The sequence below is a fragment of the Heteronotia binoei genome, chromosome 2 (assembly GCF_032191835.1).
Source record: "Heteronotia binoei isolate CCM8104 ecotype False Entrance Well chromosome 2, APGP_CSIRO_Hbin_v1, whole genome shotgun sequence".
In the NCBI taxonomy this organism is placed as follows: Eukaryota; Metazoa; Chordata; class Lepidosauria; order Squamata; family Gekkonidae; genus Heteronotia; species Heteronotia binoei.
Window position 1 is genome coordinate 3,732,616 of NC_083224.1, and position 27,920 is coordinate 3,760,535.

Consider the following 27,920-nt stretch of genomic DNA (forward strand, 5'->3'; position numbering starts at 1 on the left):
TAATAAATTTGAATAAGTGAAATGGATGGTTTCTTCGCTATTGTATCACAGTATTTGATTGGTTTGCTGCAACCCCCCGGTTTGGAGGCCCTCCCCCCGCTTCGGGGTCACCAGAAAGCAGGGGGCGAGGAAACTGTCTTCGAGCACTCCATTATTCCCTATGCAGACCCATTCCCATAGGGCATAATGCAGAATTGATCTGCGGGTATCTGGGGCTAGGGGAGGGGCTGTTTTTTGGGGTAGAGGTACCAGATTTGCAGCACAGTATCCAGTGCCTCTCTCCAAAACACCTTCCAAGTTTCAAAAAGATTGGCCCAGGGGGTCCGATTCTATAAGACCTCAAAGAAAGTGCCAGTATCCTTCATTGTTTCTAAAGGAGGGGAGGAATTTAAAAGGTATGCAGTGGTCCCTTCCAATGAGATGGCCAGAACTCCCTTTGGAGTTCAATGGTGCTTGTCGCAGCCTTGCTCCTGGCTCCACCCCCCAAGTCTCCAGGCTCCACCCCCAAAGTCCCCAGATATTTCTTGCATGGGACTTGTTAACCCTAATGCCAGCCGCCGAACTTCACCCGCTGAGTTTCTGCCTGCCCTGCTGCAAGGCAGACAAGCGCAGGATCTCTGCAAGGAAACGGGAGCAGGAGAAGGTCGGGCCGGGCTAAAAGAGGTCGCATGGAAAGGAGCCCCCACCTGCTCCCCTGCAAGGAAGGAATGAAGGAGGGAGGGAGGCCGGAACTCTTGGGGCGTGGAACCCAGGGGCTGGGGAGCGGTTTCCCGGCGAGCTGTAGCTGATGCACCCACAGGCCTCGGAGGAATGGAGCCTACGGACTGGCAGGGGGACTGGAGGGAGGGAGGAAGGAAGATGGAAAGACGGAAGGAAGGAAGCAGGGAGGGAGGCAGGCCGGTGCCGCTGGGCCAGGCAGGGGGCGGGGAGGCCAGAACTGTTGGGGCGCGGAACCAGGGGCTGGGGATCGGTTTCCCGGCGAGGCGGGCGTGCTGTAGCTGATGCACCCGGAGGCCCTGGGGGAACGGAGCAGCGGACTGGCAGGCAGGAGAGAAGGGAGGAGGGAAAGAAGAAGGAGGGAGGGAAGGAAGGAAGGGAGCCCCCGGGAGGGAGGCCGGTGCCGCTGGGCCAGGCAGGGGCTGGGAGGCCGGAACTCTTGGGGGCCGGAACCAAGGGGCCGGGGAGCGGTTTCCCGGCGAGGCCGGCGCACTGTGGCTGCTGCGCCCGGAAGCACTGGGGGAACGGAGCCGGCAGACTGGCAGGAAGGAGGGAAGGAAGGAAGGAAGAAGGAAAGAGGGAGGGAAGGAAGGAAGGAAGGAAAAAAAGGAAGGGAGTCCCCGGAAGGGAGGGAGGCCGGTGCCGCTGGGCAGAACTCTTGGAGGAGGCCGGAACTGTTGGGAGGGAGGGAGGCCGGAAGTGTTGGGGGGCGGAACCCAGGGGCCGGGGAGGGTTTCCCGGCGAGGGCGGCGCGCTGTGGCTGCTGCACCCGGAGGCCCTGGGGGAACGGAGCCGGCGGACGGGTGAGTCTTGCAGCCCCCTCCTGCTGCTCTTGCACGCCGGCTCTGGCTCCCCGAAGGCAGCCCCGCTCGCTCAATGCACGGAGCCCAGCGAAGGGAGGCGGGAGGGCTTGGCAAGCAGAGAGGGCTCCGGAAGCCTGCAGGGAAGGACCCGCCTCTCCTTCCTGGGAGGGGCTTCAAGAGAGGCTGCGGGGCCCCCTGACAGCAATGAGGGTCCTGTGCATTGAGGGGAGGGGCTTGTGAGTTCCCTGCATTCTGCAGGGGGTTGGACTAGACGACCCTGGAGGTCTCTTCCAGCTCTAGGATTCTGTGCTTTAACTGGGCTCTCCTTCCTGGGAGGGGTTTCAAGAGAGGCTGCGGGGCCCCCTGACAGCAATAAGGGCCCTTTGGATTGAGGGGGAGGGGCTTGTGAGTTCCCTGCATTGTGCAGGGGGCTGGACTAGATGACCCTGGAGGACCCTTCCAACTCTAGGATTCTATGCTTTCAGGGTGATATTACAATGACTATTTTCATGTGTGTGGGGGGTCATCCTCCTTACCTCATTGTTTGTACCAAGCAGCTTTAGGGCTTCTGCCCCCCTTTTTTGTGGCAGTATTTGTGGGTACTGAAAACCGGCACCTGTTGGTGGGAGTTCTGCCAAGTCCTGAGAGGGGAAGTGGTGGAAAGTAGTGAAGCTTTCTATTTGAATACAGGCACTTCAAACAACAAGAAGCAGTGGTTTTAGGGGCTCCTTTTAGGCATCAAGCACAATTTTGTGTAGTTTGGTGGCAGGAAATGCCAGTTATAGAGGGTCATGTTCGAGCTGAGCACACTTTTTCAGATTCATTAAAATGGAGGCTAGCAGTCTTAGCCCTTGCCCTCACTGCAGTTTAAGATGTGGGGACCATCGGTGAAGGCAGAAGCTTCAAGAGCCAAGCAGAGACAGTGAACTTTCCCAAGGAGGCATATCTAAAATAGTCTGGTACATTACATGCATTACATTACATAGCAAAACAAGATAGGAGTCAAGTGGCACCTTTAAGACCAACTTAAGTTTTATTCAGAACAGAAGCTTTCATGTGGTCTCTAAGCACACTTCATCAGACGAAGAATCCGGTACAGGGAGCAAAGCCACACATAGCTGGTAGTCAGTGGCTCAGAATGCAAACTGGTACAAATTTAAGATCCAAACGCAGTATAGTAAAATTGTCTGGTAGGGAGTGGTTTAGAATGCAAATTTAAGATTCAATGACAGAATAGTAAATTTAATCCATTCTATAGCTGCATATGACTGTTTTATTATTTCTGTAGCTGTTTATCTGTTTGTTTATAATCTGATATATGCCAATAAAGGCTTTTGATAGATAGTAAAATTAACATATTGAGCAAACCTTTGATCTGAGTAGCATGAGCATGCAAAAGCAATAAAACAGTAATATGTCAAAATGTGAGAATGTCAATGACTATATGGTATTAAGCCTGGCTCAAAAGGAAGGTATTTATATCTCAGCTTAATACCATATAGTCATTAACAGACATTCTCACATTTTGACATATTACTGTTTTATTGCTTTTGCATGCTCATGCTTCTCAGATCAAAGGTTTGCTCCATCTGTTAATCTTACTATTCTGTCATTGAATCTTAAATTTGCATTCTAAACCACTCCCTACCAGATAATATTACTATACTGTGATTGGATCTTAAATTTGTACCAGTTTGCATTCTGAGCCACTGACTACCAGCTATGTGTGGCTTTGCTCCCTGTACCAGATTCCTCGTCTGATGAAATGTGCTTAGAGAGTACGTGAAAGCTTACGTTCTGAATAAAGCTATGTTGGTCTTAAAGGTGCCCCTTGACTCCTATTGTGTTCTACTACTTCAGACCAACATGGCTGACTACTTGGATCTAATTACATAGCAAAACGAAACAAAACCTGATCTACAAACCACAAGAAGCACTTTTCTTCTGATCCACCAGGGCAATTCTCATTTGCTTTCCTTGTGACATGTAATTCTCTCTGTCTCTCCTTCCCCCAGTGCAGAAAGAAGCCTCTCTTCATAGCAAGGTCACTAAAGGGACATTGACACAGTCGGAGGTGGCCCAAGAGAAGGGGAAAGAGATGGAAGAGCAGGACCCAGAAGGACCTGGAGTTTCGAAGATGGCAAGCAAAGGCCCCCGTCCTACCCTAGCTGGGAGCAGCGTTGAATTCTGGGAAAGCCCTGTGCCAGAGGTCCTAGCTAAGGACCCCGTGACCTCAGATGCACCTTGCCAAGGCTTTTGGCAGTTCCGCTACCATGAGGCTGATGGGCCCCGAGAGGTTTGCAGCCAGCTCCATCGGCTTTGCAACCACTGGCTGAAGCCGGAGAGGCTCACCAAGAAGCAGATCCTGGACGTGGTGGTTCTGGAACGGTTCCTGGCCCTCCTGCCCCAGGAAATGCAGTGCTGGGTCAGAGGATGTGGGCCGGAGACCAGTTCCCAGGCGGTGGCCTTGGCCGAAGGTTTCCTCCTGAGTCAGGCGGAGGAGAAGAGGCAGGCAGAGCAGCAGGTGAGGGGGTTTCCTCCAGCTACGTCCAATTCAATATCTGACCTTATCTAAGGGAAATTTGTCCAAGTGTTAATCCTCCAAATGGGAGATTTAAATCTCTCCTTCAGCAGCCTCTTCTAGTAGATAATTTCTACTCCCTCCAGATAAGTGACCAGGTCTGCTGAGGGAAGGGTGCAGAGTCTGGGAGTGGGGCGGAATCCAGTGCCGGGTCTCTTTTCCTTTCCATCTCTGACCCCTTTCCCTCGCTGCCGTTTCAGATGTGGGGACCATCGGTGAAGGCAGAAGCTGCATTCTCTGGGGCAGACGGAGCTTCCTTGGAGCAAGGGCAGGGGGCACAGGCCCAGGAGGGTGCCCAAGATGCCCTCTCCTCTGGTAAGGACTCTTTGTGCCTGGAGGCGATTGGGGCACCCCGTGAATGTGATGGGGAGAGCATTAAGGTCACAGCGCTGGAAACCAGTTCCTAGAGGCCAATAATCAAGGGGGAAATGTGGCTTCAGTGCCTGTGCTTATAGGGGCATCTGAGGGGCCACTGTGGGAAACAGGATTGTGCAATTGGGATGACAGGGTGTGGCCGGAACCCCAGGAGATTTGGGGAGGCCTTGGTGTGAAGCTTGGCACGGAGAGTACCCTAGATCAGGGGCGTCAAACTCCTTCGTTAGGAGGGCTGGAGCTGACAGAAATGGGACTTTGTGGGGCCAGGCCGTTTCTGTCATAAAATATATTGCCAGGTAGTGGAGATATAAACTTTATAACAGACGCAAACAAACACAGTTAAAGATATTATTTTTAAACTTAAAATGCAAACTTGCTTAAAACTCTTCCAGTATTTTGTTTGTTGGAAAGGTGGGGGAACACTGAAATTTGGCAGTGCGATTTTTACAATAAAACATCAAGAAAAGGCTCAAAGGGTCTGACTCTGTGGAAACAGTGAAATGGCATTGTAAGCTTCTCCCCCACCCCCAAGTCTACTCAGGTTGGCAATGGCTTTCCAGTACAATATCCCCCTTTGGCTGTGGGTTCCCACATTAGAGTACTCACTAGATTAGAGCCATTCAACAGATAAGCTGGCTGAAAGCATCAACATTTTGTTTGCAGGGACACAACTCCAGGAAGCATGAGTTTGAGCTGCCTATAGGAACTCTGAAAATGTAACCCTCTCCACTCCATTTGAAACCATTGCAGAGCAAAGAGAAAGCTACAAGGAAAACATGGAATGGACCTTAAAATCCAGCCCATGTTTTCCTTTTAGCAGCCAGCAAAGAAAGGCAGGAAGAGCCGGGAACTGAGACTCAACCTGCGAGCTTCAAAGGGGGATTCAAAGAGCTTTTGAAGCTCCCAACTGAAGGAGACTCTGCCTCAGAGCTTCAAAGAGCCTGAGAATTGAAAGGGAGGTGGTCTTCGAGGTTCAAAGGGTAAAGACAAGAGGGGGCAGAAAAGAGCTCTGTGGGTCTCATCAAAGCCCTGGGCGGGCCGCTTCTGGCACATGGTCCAAGTGGTTGACACCCCTGCCCTAGATTCTCCAGAAATGCTCCAGTGACATCTGGGATTTGGGCTGAACGTGATGGTGACATTTCATGCAGCGTCATTTCCACCCCTGTCTATATCCACCCCCAGCCCAGACTCAAGGGCCCAGCCGGCAGAAGAATGAGATTCCTGGGTTTGGGCTCTGATCCAGCAGGGATGCTGTAACTTTAGGAACTCCAGAGTTCCCAGGGCACGTTTGAAGTGTGAAATATGTTGGCAGAGATTTTCACCCTGAGGCTCATGGGTACTTCTCTTCTGCCTCTCCCAGGATTTAGTAAAAAGTGTGAAAGAATGTGTTGAGTGTACACAGAGCTTGTCTCAGACGCCTGGGCAGGGGGTGCGTGAAGCAGGCAGTGACAAAGCAAATGGAATAAGAAGTCAAACACCCTCCCTTCTTCCTTTCTGTTATGAACAGGCAGTGGAGAGACGCTGTTGAGCCGCTGTCTTGCTGGAGGTGTGGAAACAGCTGCTTTACCTCCAGTCCAGGTAGAGGAGATGAGCGGGAGACAGCCTGGGTCCCCCTTCTTTCTCGGGGAAGGGGTGCTTCTGCTCCCACAGTTTCTACAACGGTCCGGATGAGAGAGGATCTAAATGCAGTTCCCTTTCCCCATGCCAAGCCGTATATCCTGTTCCGCCCCAGACTCCTCCCTTCCAGTGTGCAATGTCTGTCCAGCATGGAACAGGCTTCCTTGGGAGGTGGTCAGCTTTCCTTCCTTGGAGCTTTATTTATTTTATTTAGTTATTTTGCGGATTTCTAGTCCGCCCTTTCCCAAGTCGGATTCAGGGCTGATTACAATATGATAAAATAATTAAATCAGACAGTTAAAATTAAAGTTAAAACCATTAAAATGAAAGAAAATAAGGCAGATGGCTAGATGGCCATCTGACAGCAATGAAGATCCAGTGAATTTAGGGGGAGGGGTTTGTGAGTTTCCTTCATTGTGCAGGGGGTTGGACTAGAGGACTCTGGAGGTCCCTTTCAGCTCTAGGATTCTGTGACTGCTGACGAGGGAATCTGCTTTTTCTTTCAGTGCCCTGTTTCCTTTGAGGAGGTGTCTGTCTGCTTCACCCCAGGAGAATGGGCCCTGCTGGATCCGGGCCAGAGGACTCTCTACAGGGAAGTCATGCGGGAGAACTATGGAAGCGTCATCTCTCTGGGTAAGGAGCTTTCACAGGGGCCAAAGGTGTGAGTTGGTACCCCTGGGATGATGCGGGAATCAAACTGTTGAACAGCAATACATCATGTTGAGGCCTTTCCAGCTTTGGTGACGGGCGGCTGAGACCAGTGTTGTGGCCGTCACCGAAGCCTGAGAAGGTTTCCCGGATAACAATGTTTGGTAAAACCTTTTTGGAGAAACCATATAATGTTTTCGTACATTACAATAGCACAAGAAATGTCCATTCTCAGATTACAGTATTACAAGAGAGGCAGGCCCGTACCTAAGGGAGGCCCCAGGGGGACACGGCCCCTCCACCCAACTCCCCCTCAAAATGTATGGCCCCTCCTTTCCCCGCCGCTCTTGCAGCCTCTGATCTCTGCGCTGCTGTTCTTGCGACCCTCACCCGATCTCCGCACTCCTTGTCTGGCTGCCCCCACCCGATCTCCCCGCCGATGCTTTTGCGGCCCCCGCACAAACTCCCCGCCGCTTTTCTGGTGGCCCCCACTCTCATCACCGATCTTGTGGCCCCCACCTGAATTCCTCACTGCTGCTCCGCAGCCCGCCACCAATTTTTTTTTCCTCTGGGGCCCTTCCACCAGAAATTTTTTGGCTACGGGCCTCGGGAGAGGTCCAGTGAGCCTCTCAGACTTAGATGAGATATAGGCTCATTTTTTCAATGAACTTCTTCCTCAAGAGTAGTCCTTCTTATTTCTTTCAGGGTTGTCAATGTCTTCTAACAATGGAATGTAAATGCTCTTCTGCAACATCTGTTTTTTTTCAAGTTCTCTCATCGTGGGATAAACCATGGCGATAACAACAGGACACACCACAAAGCTGAATGGAAATAGATAATTTTTAAATTTTAAGATATTGTTAATTGTTGGTAAAAACTTACCACTAAGTCCCACTTAAATGTGTGTGTGTGTATATATATATATATATATATATATATATATATACACACACACACACACACACATTTACTTGGAGCTTAAACCAGTCCTGAACCACTTCTTTAACCAGATGCAAAAGTCTTCTGGAGCTTGCTGGCAAATTGCTCTGTACAATATTTTTATTAGGAGGAAGCCATTCCTTTTGATAGCAGAAAGCAAGCTCCAAAGGGATTGAATGGGAAGTTTCTGGGTGCACATTGGACCTTTCTTGTAATATTGTAATGTGAGAATGGACCTTTCTTGTGCTTTTGTAATGTACAAAAAAACTTAGGGTTTTTCTAAAAGGAAAGGAAAGGTCCCCTGTGCAAGCACCAGTCGTTTCCAACTCTAGGGTGACGTTGCTTTCACAATGTTTTCATGGCAGACTTTTTACGGGGTGGTTTGCCGTTGCCTTCCCCAGTCTTTTACACTTTCCCCCCAGCGAGCTGGGTACTCATTTTACTGACCTCGGAAGGATGGAAGGCTGAGTCAACCTTGGGCCGGCTATCTGAATCCAGCTTCTGCCAGAATGGAAATCAGGTCGTGAGTAGAGAGTTCAGACTCCAGTACTGCTGCTTTACTACTCTGCGCCACGAGGCTGCTTTCTAAAAAGGTTTTACTAAACATTGTTAGCCAGTACACCAGTGTTTGTTTCTTTTGTTGTGTGAAATGTGATCCCGTTTTGAAGGTGTCCCAGCCGGAGGCAAAGGTGGAGATGAAAGAGACCCTGAGAAAGAATCTGGAAGGGGCCAGATCCTCATTTCTCTACTGCTTACATTTACAACACCCCCTCCCCCCCTGGATGGGATTACAAACATCCCCTTTGACTGTGACCTGGAAAAGATCCTGTCAAGAACCCAAGCCTGGGTCCCCCTGGTAGTATACTTCTACCTCTGTAGTGTCAGGTGGTCTGAATGACCCAATCGAGGGTCCTCCCTGATGGAGTCTTCTAGAAGCTGTCAGCACCCACCCATTCCCCCCTAACTCCTGGTTACACAACTAGATACAGGTTCTCAGGATTCACCAAAGCCAGCCTTGAGAAAGAGAAGGTTGGGGGACGGGGTGAAATCGTCAGCATCTGCAAGTCAGACAAACCATTTAATACTCACATTAACCCTTGAGGGGAACTAGGCTGCTTTGCCTCACAGATCTGTCCCTCTTACACTGGCTGGGATTGCGGGCTAAGATCCTGACCATAGTTCCAGAAGAATTTTTACTCTTGAATTTATTTCCTTCCTGACAGAAGAATCATTACTTTTTCTTTCTCTCTCTCTGCAAATGAAGCCAGAAGTATAAGAGAGACTTTGGTGGAGAAAGACGATCGCCTTGCATCCAAAGAAAAGCTGGGGAGTTTCTCAAGAGGATCTCAGGAGCATATTTCCTCCCCAAATGAGCTGTCTGACAGTAAGTATCATTCAGTTAGGCCAAGAAAGTGGCAAGGCATAGCCATGGGGGAGTTTGGATTGACTTCGGAGCAACATTTAGTTATTTATTTTATTTTTATTTCTTGCACTTGTATCCCGCCCTCCCCAAACGGGCTCAGGGCGGCTAACAACAGTCACTATTCGATGACAGATTCACATTATAACAATAAAACATTATTAAAACATTCAAATATTAAAACAGTTTAAATACAGTTCAGATGGCACGCTCTGTTTTGAATTGATTTCTGATGCTCTTGTGGGGTAGATAGTACACACCCCCATAGATGTTAAAAGTACCTCCATTTAATTATTAAAAGCCTGCCTGAGCAGGTATGTCTTACCGGCCCTGCGGAATTGTGATAAATCCTGCAGTGCCCTGGTCTCCTCAGGAAGAAGAAGAAGCTATTGGATTTATATCTCGCCCTATACTCTCAATCTCAAGTGTCTCAGAGCGGTCACAATCTCCTTTACCTTCCCCCCCACACCACAACAGAGGTGGGTGGGGCTGAGAGAGCTCTCCTCAGAAGCTGCCTTTTCAAGGACAGCTCTGCAAGAGCTATGGCTAATCCAAGGCCATTCCAGCAGCTATAAGTGGATGAGTGGGGAATCAAACCCTGTTTTCCCAGTTAAGAGTCTGCACACTTCACCACTACACCAAACTGTCTCTGGAAGAGGCAAGGAATAGCCATGGGGTATTTTGGATTGAGTTCGGAGCAACATTTGGTTGGTACAATCAGACAGCCCACTGCAGGGACAGGAGGCCTTCTGGGGACTGGGACTTGTAGGGTCAGGAGCTCCTTCTGAGCAAGAGCTCAGGTGTGGCTCTCATAGGGATGAGGTATCCTGAAAGACTAGATATCTGGGGAGGGTGGGAGAGAGGTTAAGATCAGGCAAGCCGAAGGAGGCCGAAGGGCCCTCAGTCCTTTCCTCCTGCAGTCACATCGATGCCTTTAGAACTTACCTGCCCTCCAGGTGTTAATGGGATCTCTCTTCTTATTCCAGCCCAAGGTGATCAGAGGAATGAGGAGGGTGAGGAACTGGATCAGCAGTTGGCAGATCGAGTTGAAAAGGTGGACTTGAATGAAAACATCAGGAATCCAGGCAGACCTAAGAGAAAGAAAGGCAGCCATGCAGTTGAGAAGAGAGATGGAAGACGACATAATGCACATTTTCCAAAGCAGAGGATAATGAGGGCAAGTGCATCCATTCAGTGTGTAAAGTATTTCAAAACCAGATCACAGCTCCCTCTGCACCAAAGAAAACGAAGAGGGCAGAAATCATTTGAATGCACAGAGTGTGGAAGGAGATTCAGTGAGAGAGGGACTCTTCAGAGGCATCAGAGAATCCACACAGGGGAGAGACCTTTTAAATGCTCAGAGTGTGGGAAGAGATTCAGTCGGAGTGGCAATCTTCAATGTCATCAGAGAACACACACAGGGGAGAGACCTTTTGAATGCTCAGAGTGTGGGAAGAGGTTCAGTGAGAGTGGCACTCTTCGAAGTCATCAGAGAACACACACAGGGGAGAGACCTTTTGAATGCTCAGAGTGTGGGAAGAGGTTCAGTGAGAGTCGGAAACTTCAGAGGCATCAGAAAACCCACACAGGGGAGAAACCTTTTGAATGCTCAGAGTGTGGGAAGAGATTCAGTCAGAGTGGCCATCTTCAAAGGCATCAGAGAACCCACACAGGGGAGAGACCTTTTGAATGCTCAGAGTGTGGGAAGAGATTCAGTCGGAGTAACCTTCTTCAAAGTCATCAGAGAACCCACACAGGGGAGAGACCTTTTGAATGCTCAGAGTGTGGAAAGAGATTCACTGACAGTGGCAGTCTTCAAAGGCATCAGAGAACCCACACCGGGGAGAGACCTTTTGAATGCTCAGAGTGTGGGAAGAGATTCACTGACAGTGGCAGTCTTCAAAGTCATCAGAGAACCCACACGCGGGAGAGACCTTTTGAATGCTCAAAGTGTGAGAAGAGATTCAGTCACAGTGGCACTCTTCATCGTCATCAGAGAATCCACACAGGGGAGAGACCATTCGAATGCTCAGAGTGTGGAAAGAGATTCAGTCGGAGTGGCAATCTTCAGAGGCATCAGAGAACCCACACCGGGGAGAGACCTTTGAATGCTCAGAGTGTGGGAAGAGGTTCAGTGGGAGTGGCCATCTTCAAAGTCATCGGAGAACCCACACAAGGAAGAGACCTTTTGAATGCTCAGATTGTGGAAAAAGTTTCAGTAACAGATGGAATCTTCAAAGGCATCATAGAACCCACACAGGAGAGAGGTCCACATGCACATGCAGAAGAACAGTCTGAAGACAACCTGGATGCACCCACGGTCCAAGTACTGGCACCTTATTGACTACATTCTGGTGCGCCAGAGAGACCTTCGAGATGTCTTACGCACCCGAGTAATGCCTAGTGCGGAATGTCATACGGATCATCGTCTTGTACGCTGCAATCTCCGTCTTCACTTTAAACCCACACCCAGGAGAGGAGGTATCCCTCAGAGGAAGTTTCAGGTTGGTAGCCTCCAGTCAGCCGAAGTTAAAGCTGCCTTCCAGGCAAAACTCCAGTCAAGAATTGAGGACCCCAGTTGTCCCACAGACCCTTCTCCAGAAGCACTCTGGGAACACCTAATAACTACCATCCTGTTGATCTCTGAAGAAGTCCTAGGGTTCTCCACAAGGAAGAACAAGGACTGGTTTGACGAGAACAATCAAGAGATCCAAGAATTATTAGCGAAAGAGAGATCTGCCTACCAAGCACATCTTGCTCAGCCTTCCTGTCCCGGGAAAAAAGCAACCTTTCGCGCTGCATGTAGCAACCTCCAGCGCAAGCTTAGAGACATTCAGAACGAGTGGTGGACCAAGCTTGCAGAGAGAACCCAGCTGTGTGCAGACACTGGTGATTTAAGAGGGTTCTACGAAGCCCTGAAGCCAGTATATGGCCCATCATATCAGGCTCAAAGTCCCTTGCGTAGTGCAGACGGCCAAGTGCTCCTCACAGACAAGGCATCCATACTGAACCGGTGGTCGGAGTATTTTCAGGTTCTCTTCAGTGCCAACCGCTTAGTTCAAGATTCAGCAATCCACCTCACCCCACTTCAACCAGTGAAAACAGAGTTGGATGAGATCCCCACCCTAGAAGAGACCGTTAAAGCCGTCAAGCAACTGAAAAGTGGCAAGGCAGCGGGAGTTGATGGAATCCCACCAGAGATCTGGAAGCATGGGGGCACAGTACTACATAGCACACTTCACAAAGTACTTGTCACCTGCTGGTAACAAGGCAAACTACCACAGGACTTTCGCGATGCAATCATCATCACTCTACACAAGAACAAAGGGGAAAAGTCAGACTGCTCCAACTACCGAAGGATAACCCTGCTCTCCATCGCAGGCAAAATCCTTGCCAGAATACTCCTGAACAGACTGGTGCCCACCATTACAGAGGAACTCCTTCCAGAGAGCAAGTGAGGCTTCAGAGCTAACAGGAGCACCACCGACATGGTATTTGTTCTCAGGCAGCTCCAAGAGAAATGCAGGGAACAGAACAAGGGTCTATATGTGACTTTTGTCGACCTTACCAAAGCTTTCGATACCGTTAGCAGGAAAGGCCTTTGGCAAATACCGTTAGCAGGAAAGGCCTATGGAACGTTTAGGATGTCCCCAAAGGTTCCTCAGCATGATCCTCCAGCTACATGAAGACCAGCGAGGCCAAGTCAGACACTGCAACGACCTCTCGGAGCCCTTCCCAATAGGCACAGGTGTAAAGCAAGGCTGTGTTCTCGCGCCAACTCTCTTTACGATCTTCTTTAGCATGATGCTTCAAAGAGCCGCAGTAGATCTAGATGATGACGATGGTGTCTACATCCGCTATCGCAGCAATGGCAGCCTGTTCCTCCTGAGGCGACTAAAGGCTCACTCCAAGACAATGGAAAAACTCATCCGAGAGCTACTGTTTGCTGATGATGCTGCACTCGTCTCCCACTTGGTATCAGCTCTGCAGCGTATGACGTCCTGCTTTGCAGAGGCTGCCAAGCTATTCGGTCTAGAAGTTAGTCTGAAGAAGACAGAAGTTCTCCACCAGCCTGCACCACAGGAAGATTATCACCCTCCCTGCATCACTGTGGGTGAAGCAGTTCTGAAGACAGTCCAGCAGTTCAGCTACCTGGGGTGCATCATCTCCTCAGATGCCAAGATCGACACGGAGATTGACAACAGGCTGGCAAAGGCAAACCGTGCATTTGGCCGACTGCACAAAAGAGTGTGGAGCAACAAGCATCTGAAAAAAGGCACAAAGATCAATGTTTACAAAGCGATTGTGCTGACAACCCTCATCTACGGCTCCGAATCGTGGGTTTTATACCGTCATCACCTGCGATTCCTTGAGCGCTTTCATCAGCGCTGCCTTCGCACCATCCTCAACTACCACTGGAGTGATTTTGTGACCGACACTGAAGTCCTCAAGCGGGCGGAGGTTACAAGCATCGAGGCACTGCTTTTGAAGACGCAGCTGCGCTGGGTAGGGCATATTTCTAGGATGGAAAACCACCGCCTTCCCAAGATTGCTCTGTATGGCGAACTTTCCACTGGCCATCGAAATAGAGGGGCACCAAAGAAGAGGTACAAGGACTCCTTGAAGAAATCCCTTGGCACCTGTCGCATCAACCATCACCAGTGGTCTGACCTAGCCTCAGATCGCAAAGCATGGAGGCACACCATCCACCAGGCTGTCTCTTCCTTTGAGAACGCATGCATAGCTGGTCTTGAGGACAAAAGGAGATTGAGGAAGAATCTCACTGCTACAGCACCAACCCGAAATCAGACTTTTCCCTGCAGCCACTGTGGCCGGATCTGCCTGTCCCGCATTGGTCTTGTCAGCTACCAGCGAGCCTGCAGCAGGCGTGGACTACTGCACCCTTCTTAAATCTTCGTTCGCCAAGTCAAGCCAAGAGAGAGGCCTTCAGGTGTTGCATCTGGCAGTTTTTCTGTCTTATTTTGGGTTGCTTCACAACTTTTTCATTTGAAATTATAACGTGTTATAGAGGAACATCTATACCCTTCCTTGGGTGAAACTGCCCTCTCACTATGCAGCTTCTTTCTTAAGTCTTGAGAAACTAATACTTTTTTATCAGAGATCCAGTTATTCTTAGTGTCATATTTCCTATGGAAATACCCTTTCTAGGTTTCTTAGTAATTTAGTAGGCAGGATTCCTGACAACTCTTGGTCTTCATTGGAAATCTGGACTTTAATACTGTTCTGCATTCCTTAAATGCATATCATTTGCTCTTTTAATGTCATTTAGAGTCAAGTTTAACCATCTATGAACTGTACATATCAATCTTCATATTTAGCTAGTTGGTGAACCTCTTACCTGTGGAAAGAGGCATCTACATGCTTATCTATTTTATTTTATGCCTCTATAGTATCTTGTTAGAGTTTGACCTTTTCTGAGTGTTTTGTTCAGAAAATTCTTTCTATGTTTCATGTTCTTACTATGGTAGGGCTCTAATTCTGCTTGATTCTGTGTTTTAATCCAGTCTCCAGTCCCGGCCAGGCTTGCTACCGGATAACACATTTCCATTTGTTTAAGTTTCTGCCTCTCTGTTATTTCAACCTTCTTTGTCAAGGTGTATTAACCAGAATTTGTCTTCCAGGATTGTTTTGTTATATATATATATATGAAGAAAATCGGGATCTGCAATTCCAGTTTAGTGCATGCTCATTATTATATAGTAATTTTAAGAATTACTGGTATGTCTGCTAAGAATTGTTTAAGGATTAACTATTATTTGTTTTTAGGATTTTTGTTGTTGAAATTTGTTGAAACCCACTCTCACACCTATGTGAGACCCACAGAACAAATTTTGGACGAGCTGACACAGAGGAAGATGGGGTTCACCCCACTGAAGTCCAATGGTTTAAATTCTCTAATCCAGTTCTCTAATCATTTTTGGGTCTGATCCCTCACATACATGTATGTTAAAAGCTGGCATTGTTCTATTGAGGCCTCAGTTATGTTTTGTGTTTGTTTTTGAAGTATTTCTTCCCTTTTTGTGACCATTTTCATAATCCAGGGGTAACTTCGACTCTGGTAATTTCTTTTTGGAGCTCCAAATTTTGTGCACAATTTCATGTTTTCTTTTTTAAGATTCATATCTGTTGCAACGAAAATAAAAAGCCTCTCGTGAACCACTAGATGCTTGTTTTCTATATGGATATGCACTAGCCTGAATCATGAGAAGTGATGCATGGGTTTATATTGTGGATTTGTGTTCTGCATAATGTATGTTGTATGAAATCTGTCCTTTAACATTGGAAAGGTAGAGACCTTGTCAAACTGAAACACCAAGGATGAAGTCTCCTGTCCAAAACAAGTATGGTAATTTAGCTAATGTATGCAAACCTATCTCAACAAGGTTGGACTCATGTTATGGCAATTTGTGGACAGCCAAGGAAAGCTTTAAAGGGAAAAGGCACCTATTATTGTTGTTTTATTTGTTTGTTTCTCCAAGTATGTTTTCCAGGCTCTTCCATATCTACCTAGAGGTCCTGAAATTTGCTTGGTCATGCCTCATTGATGTTGGAAGGAAGGCCTCCCCCAGAACCCCATCCAAATTGAGTTGTGGAGAAAACTTATTTCCAGGAAACTTCCTTTGCCTAGCAAAAGGCTGGTTGCCTCAGCTAATCACAAAACAATTGTCATGCATAAAGCACACAAACTCCATGAACTCAAGAGAGAAGACCTTTGGTTAGACTAAGGGGGGAGGGGAACAAGAAATGAATAGTGAAATGGTTTTTATATTGTAATAATGAGCCAGTATGGACTGCCCATTTCTGGCACTGCTGTTATTTATGTTAATATGGTTTCTGGCCATGCTCTCACTTATGTCTGAATGTGTGCATCTTAATCACCTAGGCTACAACAAAGTGTTTGCCATAAAGGTACATGAGTTGATTCCGTTTAGAGCATGTCATTTGCAAATGCCCCTTATGTGTTTTAGAATTGAGATGAGTTCGTGTATTCTTGCATCATAACTAGTTGTTTTATTGATAAAGAAATAACTTATCTGGGATCCTTCCAAAATCTGTGTTCACAAATTTAGACTGGACATATGTAATTATTCAATGGATATACCATGAATGGATTATTTTATATTTTTTCACTCAGGCATAGCCTATTTTTGGTAGTTGACATTCCTAAAGCTTTCCCTTTGTCCCAACTGTGTCTCAACCCTGGTTGTTTGAAGTCTGATTGGCAGTGCACCATGAAATGTGACATACCCTGCAAGGACTGGACAGTGCCAAAGAGGAGGAATTGATACCAGAATGCTGCCAAATAAAGAGAGGAGCCTTAAAAGACAAGGGGGGGGGCCCTCTCAAGCTAGTCTGTGTGCCCAGAAAGCCCCCATGATGGAGACCAGGAAAACTCCACATTGAAAGGCTAGACTGCATAGCCAAGGCATGCCTCTGAGTGACCTTCTGCCACACACACATCTTCTCGTGTTTTAACAATTTATTGATAGCATATGGTTACAAAACTTAATTATTTCTTAATTATTTCAGTACTAACCCATATGACATTTCAGTCCCCCCTGCCTCCAATGTTGAATTCCCCGAAGTTATAAATTCAAGTTCAATACTAAAGGTATTACTAACTGATCAAAATTCAATGTATATATTCTCTTTTCTTTTTTTCCTTTTCTTTTTTTTCCCCTCAATAATGCTAAAAAATTGTCCAATGTCTTTTTACATTCCACTCTTTCTCCATATATCCTTTAAATTTCCTCCACTCCGTTTTGAATATCTCCAAATCATAGTCTCTTAGTGTTCTAGTTAGTTTGTCCATTTCACTCCACGATAAAACTTTCATAGTCCAGTCCCATTTCTCCGGTATTTTTTCTTGCTTCCAAAGCTGCGCATACAATGTCCTAGCAGCTGATAGCAAGTACCAAATTAGAGTCCTGTCTTCCTTTGGAAATTTTTCTAATTGTAATCCCAGCAAAAACGTCTCTGCAGTTTTCTTGAAGTCACAGCCCAGAATTTTGGAGATTTCTTGTTGTATCATCTTCGAATATTCTTTCGCTTTTTCACGTCCACCACATATGGAAGAAAGAACCTTCATGTTTTTTACATTTCCAACATCTATCCGACATTTTCTTGCTCATCTTAGCCAGTTTTTTCGGAGTCATATACCACCTATACATCATCTCAAAAAGATGAAGAAATAGAAGGTTTAAAAATCAGAAGATTCTCTTATAAATACAAAGCTTTTGCAGATGATATAGTGTTTATATTGGAGAATCCGATTCAAGTGTCACCATTGTTGCTAGCTAAGATAAAAGAGTATGGAGAATTAGCAGGATTATATATAAACAAAGAGAAATCGAAATTGTTATGTAAAAGCATGCAACCAAATAAAATAAAAGAATTACAAAAGATGACGGGTTGTGAAGTCACAACCAAAGTTAAGTACCTTGGAATAGAGATAACAATGAAGAACATTGATCTATTCAAAAATAATTATGAAAAACTGTGGTGTAAGATGGACAAAGATTTGATGAAATGGAATAGGCTTAACTTGTCCTTACTGGGCAGGATAGCTGCAATCAAGATGAATATTTTGCCAAGAATAATGTATTTGTTTCAAACCATCCCGATTGTAAAAGATGCCAAACAATTTAACAAATGGCAAAGGAAAATTTCTGACTTTATTTGGGCCGGAAAGAAACCAAGGATTAAGATGACGAACTTAAAGGATGCCAAAGAGAGAGGGGGTTTTCAACTTCCTGATTTAAGATTGTATCATGATGCAGTTTGTTTGGCAGGGATCAAAGATTGGATAATGCTGTTAGATAAAAAACCTTTATGGTTAGAAGCCCACGGGAATAAATTCAGCTGGCACGCGTACATGTATTATGGGAAGAATAAAATGGACGGTTTTTTCTCTCACCATTATGTTAGAAATACTTTACTAAGTACTTGGATAAAATATAAGAAATACGGGGATGAGAGAAAACCGCTGTGGATAGTGCCAGCAGAAGTAATAAAAATAACAGCTGAATCCGATGAAGAAAGAGAAATGTCATATAATCAACTGCTCAAGATTCAAGGAGACAAAATTGAATTAAAATCCTCGGAAGAGCTAAATAATAAGTACGACTGGTTTCAAATGCAACAAATTAAAAGCTTGATGGAAAATGATATTAAATCGGAGGGAATTAGACGAGAACAAACAGAACAGGAAAGGGTCCTGCTTGGTGATAATGAAAAACTGATATCAAAAGTATATAAGTTATTATTGAAATGGTCTACAGAAGAAGAAGTAGTAAAGTCTCAAATGGTCAAATGGGCAATCAATGTGAATAGAGAAATACAAATGGATGCATGGGAACACCTTTGGAAGAACTCAATGAAGATATCAACTTGTCAGAGTATAAAAGACACACACATCTTCTCTAGATGGAAAATACTGGGATGTGCCAGTGTGAATGGATAATCCCATCACTGTTTCTCTCCTCCTGTGACCCATCTGTACTCCATTTCTGTCAATATACTACTGCATTACCCCATTGTAGTGTCATTTCAGTCTTTCTTGGGAATGTTGAAAACCAAATTGTCACCTAGCTGCCTTTCTTGAGTGGGCATACAGTGGACACTTGTTTAAAAATGATGATGGTCAGTCTCTTTCAGATTTTAAAATAATAATAAAAAAATACTTTCAGAGACTGAAAGGGGGGAATGAAGGGGAGACCCCTGAATAATTATGAATACCCCTATAGTAATAATAATTGAAAATATGGTTTTGCCTTTAACAGCAAAGAGAATGTCTGATGCAATATTTGAAGAGCTGTAATTGTTAGAAAAGCAGGCAGCTCAAATGGGTGTAAGAAACCGATGTGTACTGATAATGGGCAGGCCCTCTGAAGAAGTTCCTTGCCGAGAGCTGATAAACACATGAAGGCAAAGGAACACAGCAGAGGAAAATGACAAGAAATTACTGAAAGGAAAGCAGGAGGTGGAGCATTTGAATTAGATAAGGACTGTGGGCTAGTCTGCTTGTTTTGGGGATGAATAAAAATGGTCAGAAGTCTGATGATTTTAACTTTTTCATTTTGAAGCTTATGCTGACAAGTTCACTTTGATATCAAAGTAAAATATCTCGATTTAAACCAAGCAATGTGTGGGGCCTCGTTATTCTACTGCTACAGAAGCTTTCAAATACATCCCACTATCCCATATGATGTTAGAAGGGCACCAGACTCTTTTCTTCCAGGCAGTTGGCAACCCTAGATTGTTTATTAATCTGAGAAAACAAAGCTGAACTAAGGAATCTTCATAGGTTGTTTAAGAAATTATTATGTGTATCGGGTACATCAGACTTATACTCCTTATACATCCGGTCCTTTGAAGTTAGTTTTAATAAGTTGATGAATACTGCTATAAAATTATTGTAAATTACTACATTATTATCAAAGATTTCAGGTTTTCACGGCTGGTAACATCATTAGGGTTTGTAGAATCTTTCGGGATCAAGTGCCGTGTTCTACTGGAGAAAGTTTTCCTTCCAGACGTTTCATTCTCAGCTGCGGAGAACATCCTCAGTGGCATTGCAGACGGAGCAGGCGCTCAGACCTTCTTGGCTGCTGTGCATTGAGTGGGGCCAGGGCTGCTGCAGAGCTGCTATTTGTAGGCTGGAGGGGGTGTGATGAAAGGGCAATTGGTTTGTGGATGTGCCCATTGTTTGGTGGGGCTTCCTGGAAGGGTAGTGATAAGGAAACTGGCTGTTGAATGTGACCATTGTTCTGTGTTAATTGCTGGGAAGGTTGGAAGGGGTTTGAAGATAAGGAAGATGGTTGTTGACTGTGCTGATTGTTCTGTGGAATTTGCTGGTTGTTCTGAGACTTTCTGCAATTTATAGTCTGTAGGGTGTTTTGCAGAGCTGGGTACCAAGATTGGTGGATGAAAATGCCTTCTTCCTTTCTGTTAAAATTGTGCTGGTGTTTGTAAATCTCAATAGCTTCTCTGTTCAGGCGAGTATGATCATGTGAGACCGTAGAAAGGACTTCAGTTCTTTCAAAGTGGATGACGTGGTCTCCTTCTTGAAGTGCATGTTCAACAATGAACACGGCACTTGATCCCGAAAGACCCTAATACTACATTATTATTGTAAACTGTAATTTTTTCCCGCTAATTGTGGGGGCTGGGGTGAATAGAAGTATTATTTGTTATTGAAATTTGTTCCCTCTCAGATGTTTGACCTGCAACACAAATTGTAAATGGCTTCGGCTCCAGCTACCTAAGGAGTGCTGTTCTAACCATCTGTGAAGTATTCCAGCTGGGGCTTTGGTGTGTTCTCCCTAAGCATCCTACACTTGCAAATGATACTTTATCTTTTGGCCTTGATTGGCTGGTAGCTCTTTAATGCTGCTGGAGGCCTTCCTTAAGGTGGATTAGCCTTTTACCCTCCTGGTCACCTGGGTCTGAGAGTTTGAAACTTTCTGTCTCTGTTATCTGACAATGATGCTCATGTATCCTATAGAGTCTCTTTGTTTGCCCCTGCAGCTTGTTCTGGATAAACTTTGTCAGTTTTTTTCAAAGCTGAAGTGTGGAACAGTTTTGTTAATAAGCATGTCTTCCATCCCAGAGCCGAACCGGAGACTGGGGAGGTGGGCCTTTGAAGGGGGCAGGGTTTTAATTCTTGTTAATCCAACAAACCACTCCTTGCCATCTCGAGGCCTGACGCCCTTGCGACGTGCAGAGCCAGGGTTGGGGGGGGAGAGAAGCTCCAAGTCCACGAAGGATTATATTGTTAACTACTTACAGATAGCTATCTGGTTATCTGAAATGGAGCCAAAGGGCCATGGCTCAGTGGTGCGAGGCTGTTTCACGTACACTAAAAAATGCACTTTCCATGCACTTTGCAAGTGCAGTTTACCGTGTGAAAGGCCAGAATTCACTTGTGAACTATCAGTATAGTGGATTAAAACAACGTTTCTTAAAATATCTGAAACCGCCTACAGTACTTGCTTGGCATGTAAAAGTTCCCAGGGTCTTTTATGCCTTTTGATAAATGGGTTTTCCATCATAGGAAATTTTGTCTTCTGTTTTGTTTGGTGTTTTTTTTTCCTTTTTTAACATTTTTCTCCTACTAATTCTTGCAGTTCAAGGGACTCTCAAGAGTCTTCTCCAGCACCACATCTCCAAAGCGTCTGTTCTTCTGCGCTTGGCCTTTCTTTCACACATATCGTGTGGCTTTTGAAGCCCCCCCCCCCATCAGCTGCCTTGGAGAAGGCTTTTCTCTCTTTAAATCACTTTGTCAAGCCAAGCCAGCCGGTGGCTTGGAGAATGCATTTAAAGTTGATTTCTTTCCACCTCCCTCTCTCCCATTTTGCGGCTCTCAAACATCGGACATTCATTTCTTGCAACTCTCAAAACTTTTATGTTCATGCCTTGTGGCTCTCAACCATCTGACATTTATTCCGTGTGGCTCTTACTTTAAGCAAGTTTGGCCAACCCTGCCATAGGGTATAATAGAAAATCAATCTGTGGGTATCTGGGGCTCTGGGGGGGGGCTGTTTGTTGAGCTAGATGCTCCAAATTTTCACCATAACATCTGGTGACTCTCCTCAGAATAACCCCCAAGTTTCAAAAAGATTGGACCAGGGGGTCCAATTCTATGAGCCCCCAAAGAAGGTGCCCCTATGCTTCATTATTTCCAGTGGAGGGAAGGCATTTAAAAGGCGTGCAGTCCCTTTGGATGTGATGGCCAGAACTCCCTTTAGAGTTCAATCGTGCTTGCCACACCCTTGCTCCTGGCTCCACCCTCAAAGTCCCCAGGTATTTCTAGAGTCGGACTTGGCAACCCTACACAGAGTCCACCTTCCAAGGCGGCCATCTTCTTTAGGGGAAATTGAACTCTGTATTTTGGAGATTGGGTGGAACTGTGGGAGACCTCCAGGCCCCACTAGCTGCACGGAGAAGTGACTGAGGGCCAGGCTGCATCCAGGATCTACGTCTCCTCACCCCAGAGCTGGCAACCATAGGCTGGGAGGGGCTGCCCGGCCCGTCTGTTTGCCAGGGCTTTTCAAGGAGTTAGAATTGGCAGGTGTCTCTTTTAAGGGAGGGAGAACGAGGGGTTTTTAAAAGTATTTTTAAATGAAAACGGTTTCAACTGTTATTGTAAGCACTTTGAACTATAAGGAAAGGCGAAGCTTAATGAAATGAATTGTAACTGCCCCAGGTTAGGGGTGACAGGTTATTTATCACTGTAATGCTGTTCGTAGGACTACCCTTGACCCTAACTCAGAAACGACAGCTAGTGCAGAACACTACAACACAGCTGTTAACGGGGCTCCCTCGATAGGAGCACATTCAACCGGTGCTGAAAGAGCTGCACTGGCTACCTATTGTGTTCCGTCTCCGTTGCTATTGACCTTTAAAGCCCTATATGGTCGGGGCCCTGCCTATCTACGGGACCGCCTTCCTCCACATGTTCCCCAGAGAGTACTGCGTTCAGGGACACAAAACCTACTGTCTATCCCCGGATCAAGGGAGGCCAGAAAGTTGGGGGGGAGGAAAATGTCTTCGAGCAGTCCATTAATCCCTGTGTAGACCGATTTCCATAGGACATAATGCAGAATTGATCTGTGGGTATCTGGGGCTCGGGGAGTGACTGTTTTTTGAGGTAGAGGTACCAAATTTGCAGCACAGTATCCAGTGCCTCTCTCCAAAACACCTTCCAAGTTTCAAAAAGATTGGACCAGGGGGTCCAATTCTATGAGTCCCCAAAGAAAGTGCCCGTATCCTTCATTGTTTCTAATGGAGGGGAGGAATTTAAAAGGTATGCAGTGGTCCCTTCCAATGTGATGGCCAGATAGGGTGGCCATAATGTCTGAAGGTCAGCCAGCGACACCTTGGGGGGGAAGGTAGGGGTGCGTGCGTGCAAAGCGCCCGCGCCGCCGGAAACAGGAAGTGACGTCACTTCCTGTGACGTCATGCCACCGCCAGAAACAAGAAGTGACATCACTTCCTATGACATCATTTCCCCCGCGCCACCTGCCGGAAGCAGGAAGTGACATCACTTCCTGTGCCATCGTCCCCCCCCCGCGCCACCTGCCGGAAGCAGGAAGTGACATCACTTCCTGTGACATCGTTTCCCCCGCGCCACCTGCCGGAAGCAGGAAGTGACATCAGCAAAGTGGCAGCCCTCTGGAATTTGGGCAAAAACTCTGTGGCAGAAGCTGTTTTCACCATAGAGGTTTTGCTCAAGTGTCAGAGCATTCCACATTGCCATTGCTGTGATAATGTAACTTCTGGTGCATGCCTAGAAGTGATATCGCTATGTTCCCAGCAATGTTGTAGCTATGTCGACCTAGGCTTTCTCCCCAGTGCTGGTAAATTCCTCCACTGGCCAGATTATTGGAAGCAGGGGGCAGGGCCTGTGGACAGGGGATACTCTGCCCCTGTTAGGGGCCTGGCAATCCCGGACACATTTCTAAATATTAACAATGCAGTGACTTTCAACACAGCCATTAAATAACATGGAACTCAACAAAGAAAGCCAAAAAATGCACTGAAACTTTGCTAAGTACACCACATATCCAATTTTAAAAATCCTGTTGTTCCAAATACAAAAAAGAAAACAACAGAACTGTAGTATAAAACTTTGATAAATAAATAGCAAGCAAAGAAAGTGTTTCAAAAGAACTATTTGAAGGAGATTAACCCCCGCTCCCCGGGATTGTGCCTACTGGAACTACTTGTTTATTCATCCTTAAGAAAATCAACCGTGATACTATTTAACAACATCAAAGTTCTCCTCCACACTCTTTAGTGGAAGGAATTAGTTAAGATCAGTTCAAAGAACAATCAAAGGAATGATGGAATTTGCAGCAGGTGCGATTTACTACGTGTGGTATTTGCAAATCCAGCAGTAGGAACATCCTGGTTTTAAAATGAAAGGAAAGCTGACTCAGAAGTCCCAGTAATGTGAAGGTGGACAGAGATATCTTTTTAAAGAATGTGGAGGAGGAACACACTGGAAAGTGAGTGTCTCAATTCACATCAACTCAGAAACTGTAATATAGATTGAACACAACTCAGCAGGCATGAAATGCACCCTAAGTTGCAACTGCAAGCCAAACTGCCCCCCAAACAAGTTCTGAGCAACATTAAAGCATTAAGTCTGTTTGCAGTGCCCATAATTTAGGAGGGAAAAACTGAAGACAAAGGGACAGGTAAAAGCAAGTTGGCTGGTAAGTGAAAGGAGAGAAGGAAGCAGGAAAAGGGGAGAGGCTATGGGGACTTTGAGAGAACATAAGAGAAGCCATGTTGGATCAGGCCAATGGCCCATCCAGTCCAACACTCTGTCACACAGAAGCCAAAAAAATTAGGTGCCACTGCCATCAGGAGATCTATCAATGGGGCCAGAACACTAGAAGCCAGGATACTAGAAAGGAAGGAAGAAATAGCGTGGGAGAGAGGAAATGAGATCCACCCCCTACTTGCAGTTATCTTACCTATTTGATGTGTGGCTCAATGGAAGGTTCCAGCAGGTGAGCGGGGCAGCGCGGGGCCGGGCAGGCAGCGCAGGGCCAGGCCGGGGATCGCTGGGCGGCCTGGGCCGCCGCGCCCAGCCACCCAGCAGGGAGCGGGTCCGGGCGGGCAGCGCAGCCAGGCCAGGCCGGGGATCGCTGAGCGGCCTGGGCCGCCGCGCCCAGCCACCCAGCAGGGAGCGGGGCCGGGCGGGCAGCGCAGCCAGGCCAGGCCGGGGATCGCTGAGCGGCCTGGGCCGCCGCGCCCAGCCACCCAGCAGGGAGCGGGGCCGGGCGGACAGCGCAGCTAGGCCAGGCCGGGGATCGCTGGGCCGCCGCGCCCAGGCACCCAGCAGGCGAGCGGGGCCGGGCGGGCAGCGCAGCCAGGCCAGGCCGGGGATCGCTCGGCGGCCTGAGCCGCCGCGCCCAGCCACCCAGCAGGGAGCGGGGCCGGGCGGGCAGCGCAGCCAGGCCAGGGCGGGGATCGCTCGGCGGCCTGGGCCACCGCGCCAGCGGGCCCAGCCGCCGAGCAGGTGAGCGGGGCGGGCAGCGCAGCCAGGCCAGGCCGGGGATCGCTCGACGGCCTGGGCCGCTGTGCCAGTGGGCCCAGCCGCCGAGCAGGTGAGCGGGGCGGGCAGCGCAGCCAGGCCAGGCCGGGGATTGCTCGGCGGCCTGGGCCTCCGTGCTGGCGGGCCCAGCCGCCGAGCAGGTGAGCGGGGCGGGCAGCGCAGCCAGGCCAGGCCGGGGATCGCTCGGCAGCCTGGGCCGCCGCGCCAGCGGGCCCAGCCGCCGAGCAGGTGAGCGAGGCGGGGCGGGCAGCGCAGCCAGGCCAGGGTGGGGATCGCTCGGCGGCCTGGGCCGCCGCCCCAGCGGGCCGGGCCCAGCCCCCGAGCAGGTGAGCGGGGCGGGCAGCGCAGCCAGGCCAGGCCGGGGATCGCTCGACGGCCTGGGCCGCTGTGCCAGTGGGCCCAGCCGCCGAGCAGGTGAGCGGGGCGGGCAGCGCAGCCAGGCCAGGCCGGGGATTGCTCGGCGGCCTGGGCCTCCGTGCTGGCGGGCCCAGCCGCTGAGCAGGTGAGCGGGGCGGGCAGCGCAGCCAGGCCAGGCCGGGGATCGCTCGGCAGCCTGGGCCGCCGCGCCAGCGGGCCCAGCCGCCGAGCAGGTGAGCGAGGCGGGGCGGGCAGCGCAGCCAGGCCAGGGTGGGGATCGCTCGGCGGCCTGGGCCGCCGCCCCAGCGGGCCGGGCCCAGCCCCCGAGCAGGTGAGCGGGGCGGGCAGCGCAGCCAGGTCGGGGATCGCTCGGCGACCTGGGCCTCCGCGCCGGCGGGCCCAGCCGCCGAGCAGGTGGGCGGGGCGGGCAGCACAGGGCAGGCCAGGCTGGGGATCGCTCGGCGGCCTGGGCCGCCGCGCCGGCGGGCCCAGCCGCCGAGCAGGCTTCGGCAAATGGGGGGAAGGGGGGAAGGCCACACTTACTGTAGTCTAGGGTTTTCCTCTTCTTCTCCTCTCTCTCTTTCTTCTTCTCTCTCTTTCTCTCTCTCTCTGCAATGGGCAAGGAGAGCAGATCGAGCTCCTCGTCTGCTGCCCAGCCCAGATCAGAGTAGGAAGGGAAAGTACAGCGCGGGAAGCAGGGGTGGGCAGCCACGTCCCACGGTCCAATGGTGAGGGCCCCTAGCTGCCTGCCACGCCCCCAGACCACTTCAAGACTGGTCCCCAGTGGCTGGGCAGGCTGGCAGCTAATGTGGAGCCCTCACCATTAGATACATTTTAGCTGAACCGGGACTTTTAATGGTCCCGGGATAGCTAAGCCGGGAGGCGGGAATTTGGGTGCGGGGGAGGGACTTTCCCGGGTGCCCGGGACGATCTGGCCACCCTACTTTAAGATAAAGAAAGTTATCAATAAGGTGACCGTAGAACTTGAACTGCCAAAGTCGCTGAGTAAGATCCACCCTGTCTTTCATTGCAGCCTTTTGCGCAAGGACCCTGGAGCTACGTCCTTTCACCCTCGCCCTCCGGAACCGCCTCCGACGCAAGTGAGGGGGCAGAGTCACCATGAGGTGCAAGAGATTCTGGACTCTAAGTTCCAGCGGGGTGTGTTGTACTACCTTATCAGGTGGAAGTACTTTCCCCCAAGCTGTGATGAATGGGTGAAATCTACTGATGTATCCGCACCGCAATTGCTCAAGAAATTTCACCTGCTGTACCCGCACAAGCCCCGAGCGAAGAGCTAAGGGGGGGCAGTATGTCAGAACTTGTAACTTTCCTATGCTTGCTTGACCAAACTGACTCCATGTTGTACTTTAATGCTAATATAGAATGCCCAGCCTGAGCAGTTAACCACAACCCCCCTGTAGTTATTTCAAATATTTAGAGCTCTAAGGAGGGCGACAGATAGTCTCTGTTTAACATCCACAGGTGCCCTTTGAAGACAGGCCGTTTGGCCTTCACCACAGGGAAGCATCCTCCCTTCTGATAACAAGGGCTGGGAAAGAGACACTTGTCTGGAACCCGTGTGAATGATGGTTTTATTGTGCCTTGCCAATGGCATAAAATGTAACCTATGACCAAGGCTCGGCATTACTGTTATCTTGTAGCTTCAGTGCTGTAGTTCCTCAATAAAGATCCTTACTTTACAACCAGTATTGGAATCATTCGAAGTTCTTCCCAGTTCTGACAGGTCGGGCACAGGGAAGGGTGGGTGAGGTGCCAGCCACTGCAACATCTCCACCATATGCAGCATCTCCACCATCTGTTACACATAGGCAGCTGCACCTAAACTGTGACTGCAGCGAAACTCGGGGACCACTGCCTTCAGATATAGTTTACCCGGTTTTGGCAGAAGACTCTATGCCTGAGAGTCAGAGCCTCCTGTCTCCTGCACCCTGCTCAAGTAGCAGTGTGGCGGCTTCACGTAGGGGCAAGAAAAGATCCTGCACAGGGAAGCAGTGGGTGTATTTTGAGCCCTAAAATCATTTCATTACTGGTTGGCTGCTTCTGACATGCAATGCTGTCTATGACAGATGCAGGTACTGCTGCTCTGCCTTTTTATTTTGCTGTGCTTTTCAGCACTGTCCCATTTATGGGTACCAGAATCAATGCCCATCAAGGGAGGCAGTGAGTTGCAGGCATTGTTTACATGTTGTGCATGTTGTTATTGATGATGTTATTTCATTGTTTATACCTGCGGGGGCAGGGTGTTCCTACCTTAGAGATTAATACGCAACAGCTGTACAGCTGATGTTGTGTTCTTGTCAGGTCAACGCACTTTTAATAAAGTTATGTTTTGCACAGGTCCCAGTTTGGTGT

The 27,920-nt window shown here is 48.3% G+C and overlaps 1 protein-coding gene across 1 annotated transcript; it reads left to right on the forward strand.

Annotated features, from left to right (window-relative positions):
- The first annotated feature begins 547 nt into the window (after positions 1-547).
- Positions 548-26,651, forward strand: LOC132590261 (zinc finger protein 862-like). Its single transcript, XM_060263264.1, has 6 exons — positions 548-643; positions 4,302-4,416; positions 5,984-6,054; positions 6,600-6,726; positions 8,945-9,064; positions 26,581-26,651. Exons 1-6 carry the CDS (start codon positions 548-550, stop codon positions 26,649-26,651), a joined length of 600 nt encoding a protein of 199 aa, XP_060119247.1.
- The last annotated feature ends 1,269 nt before the right edge of the window (positions 26,652-27,920 follow it).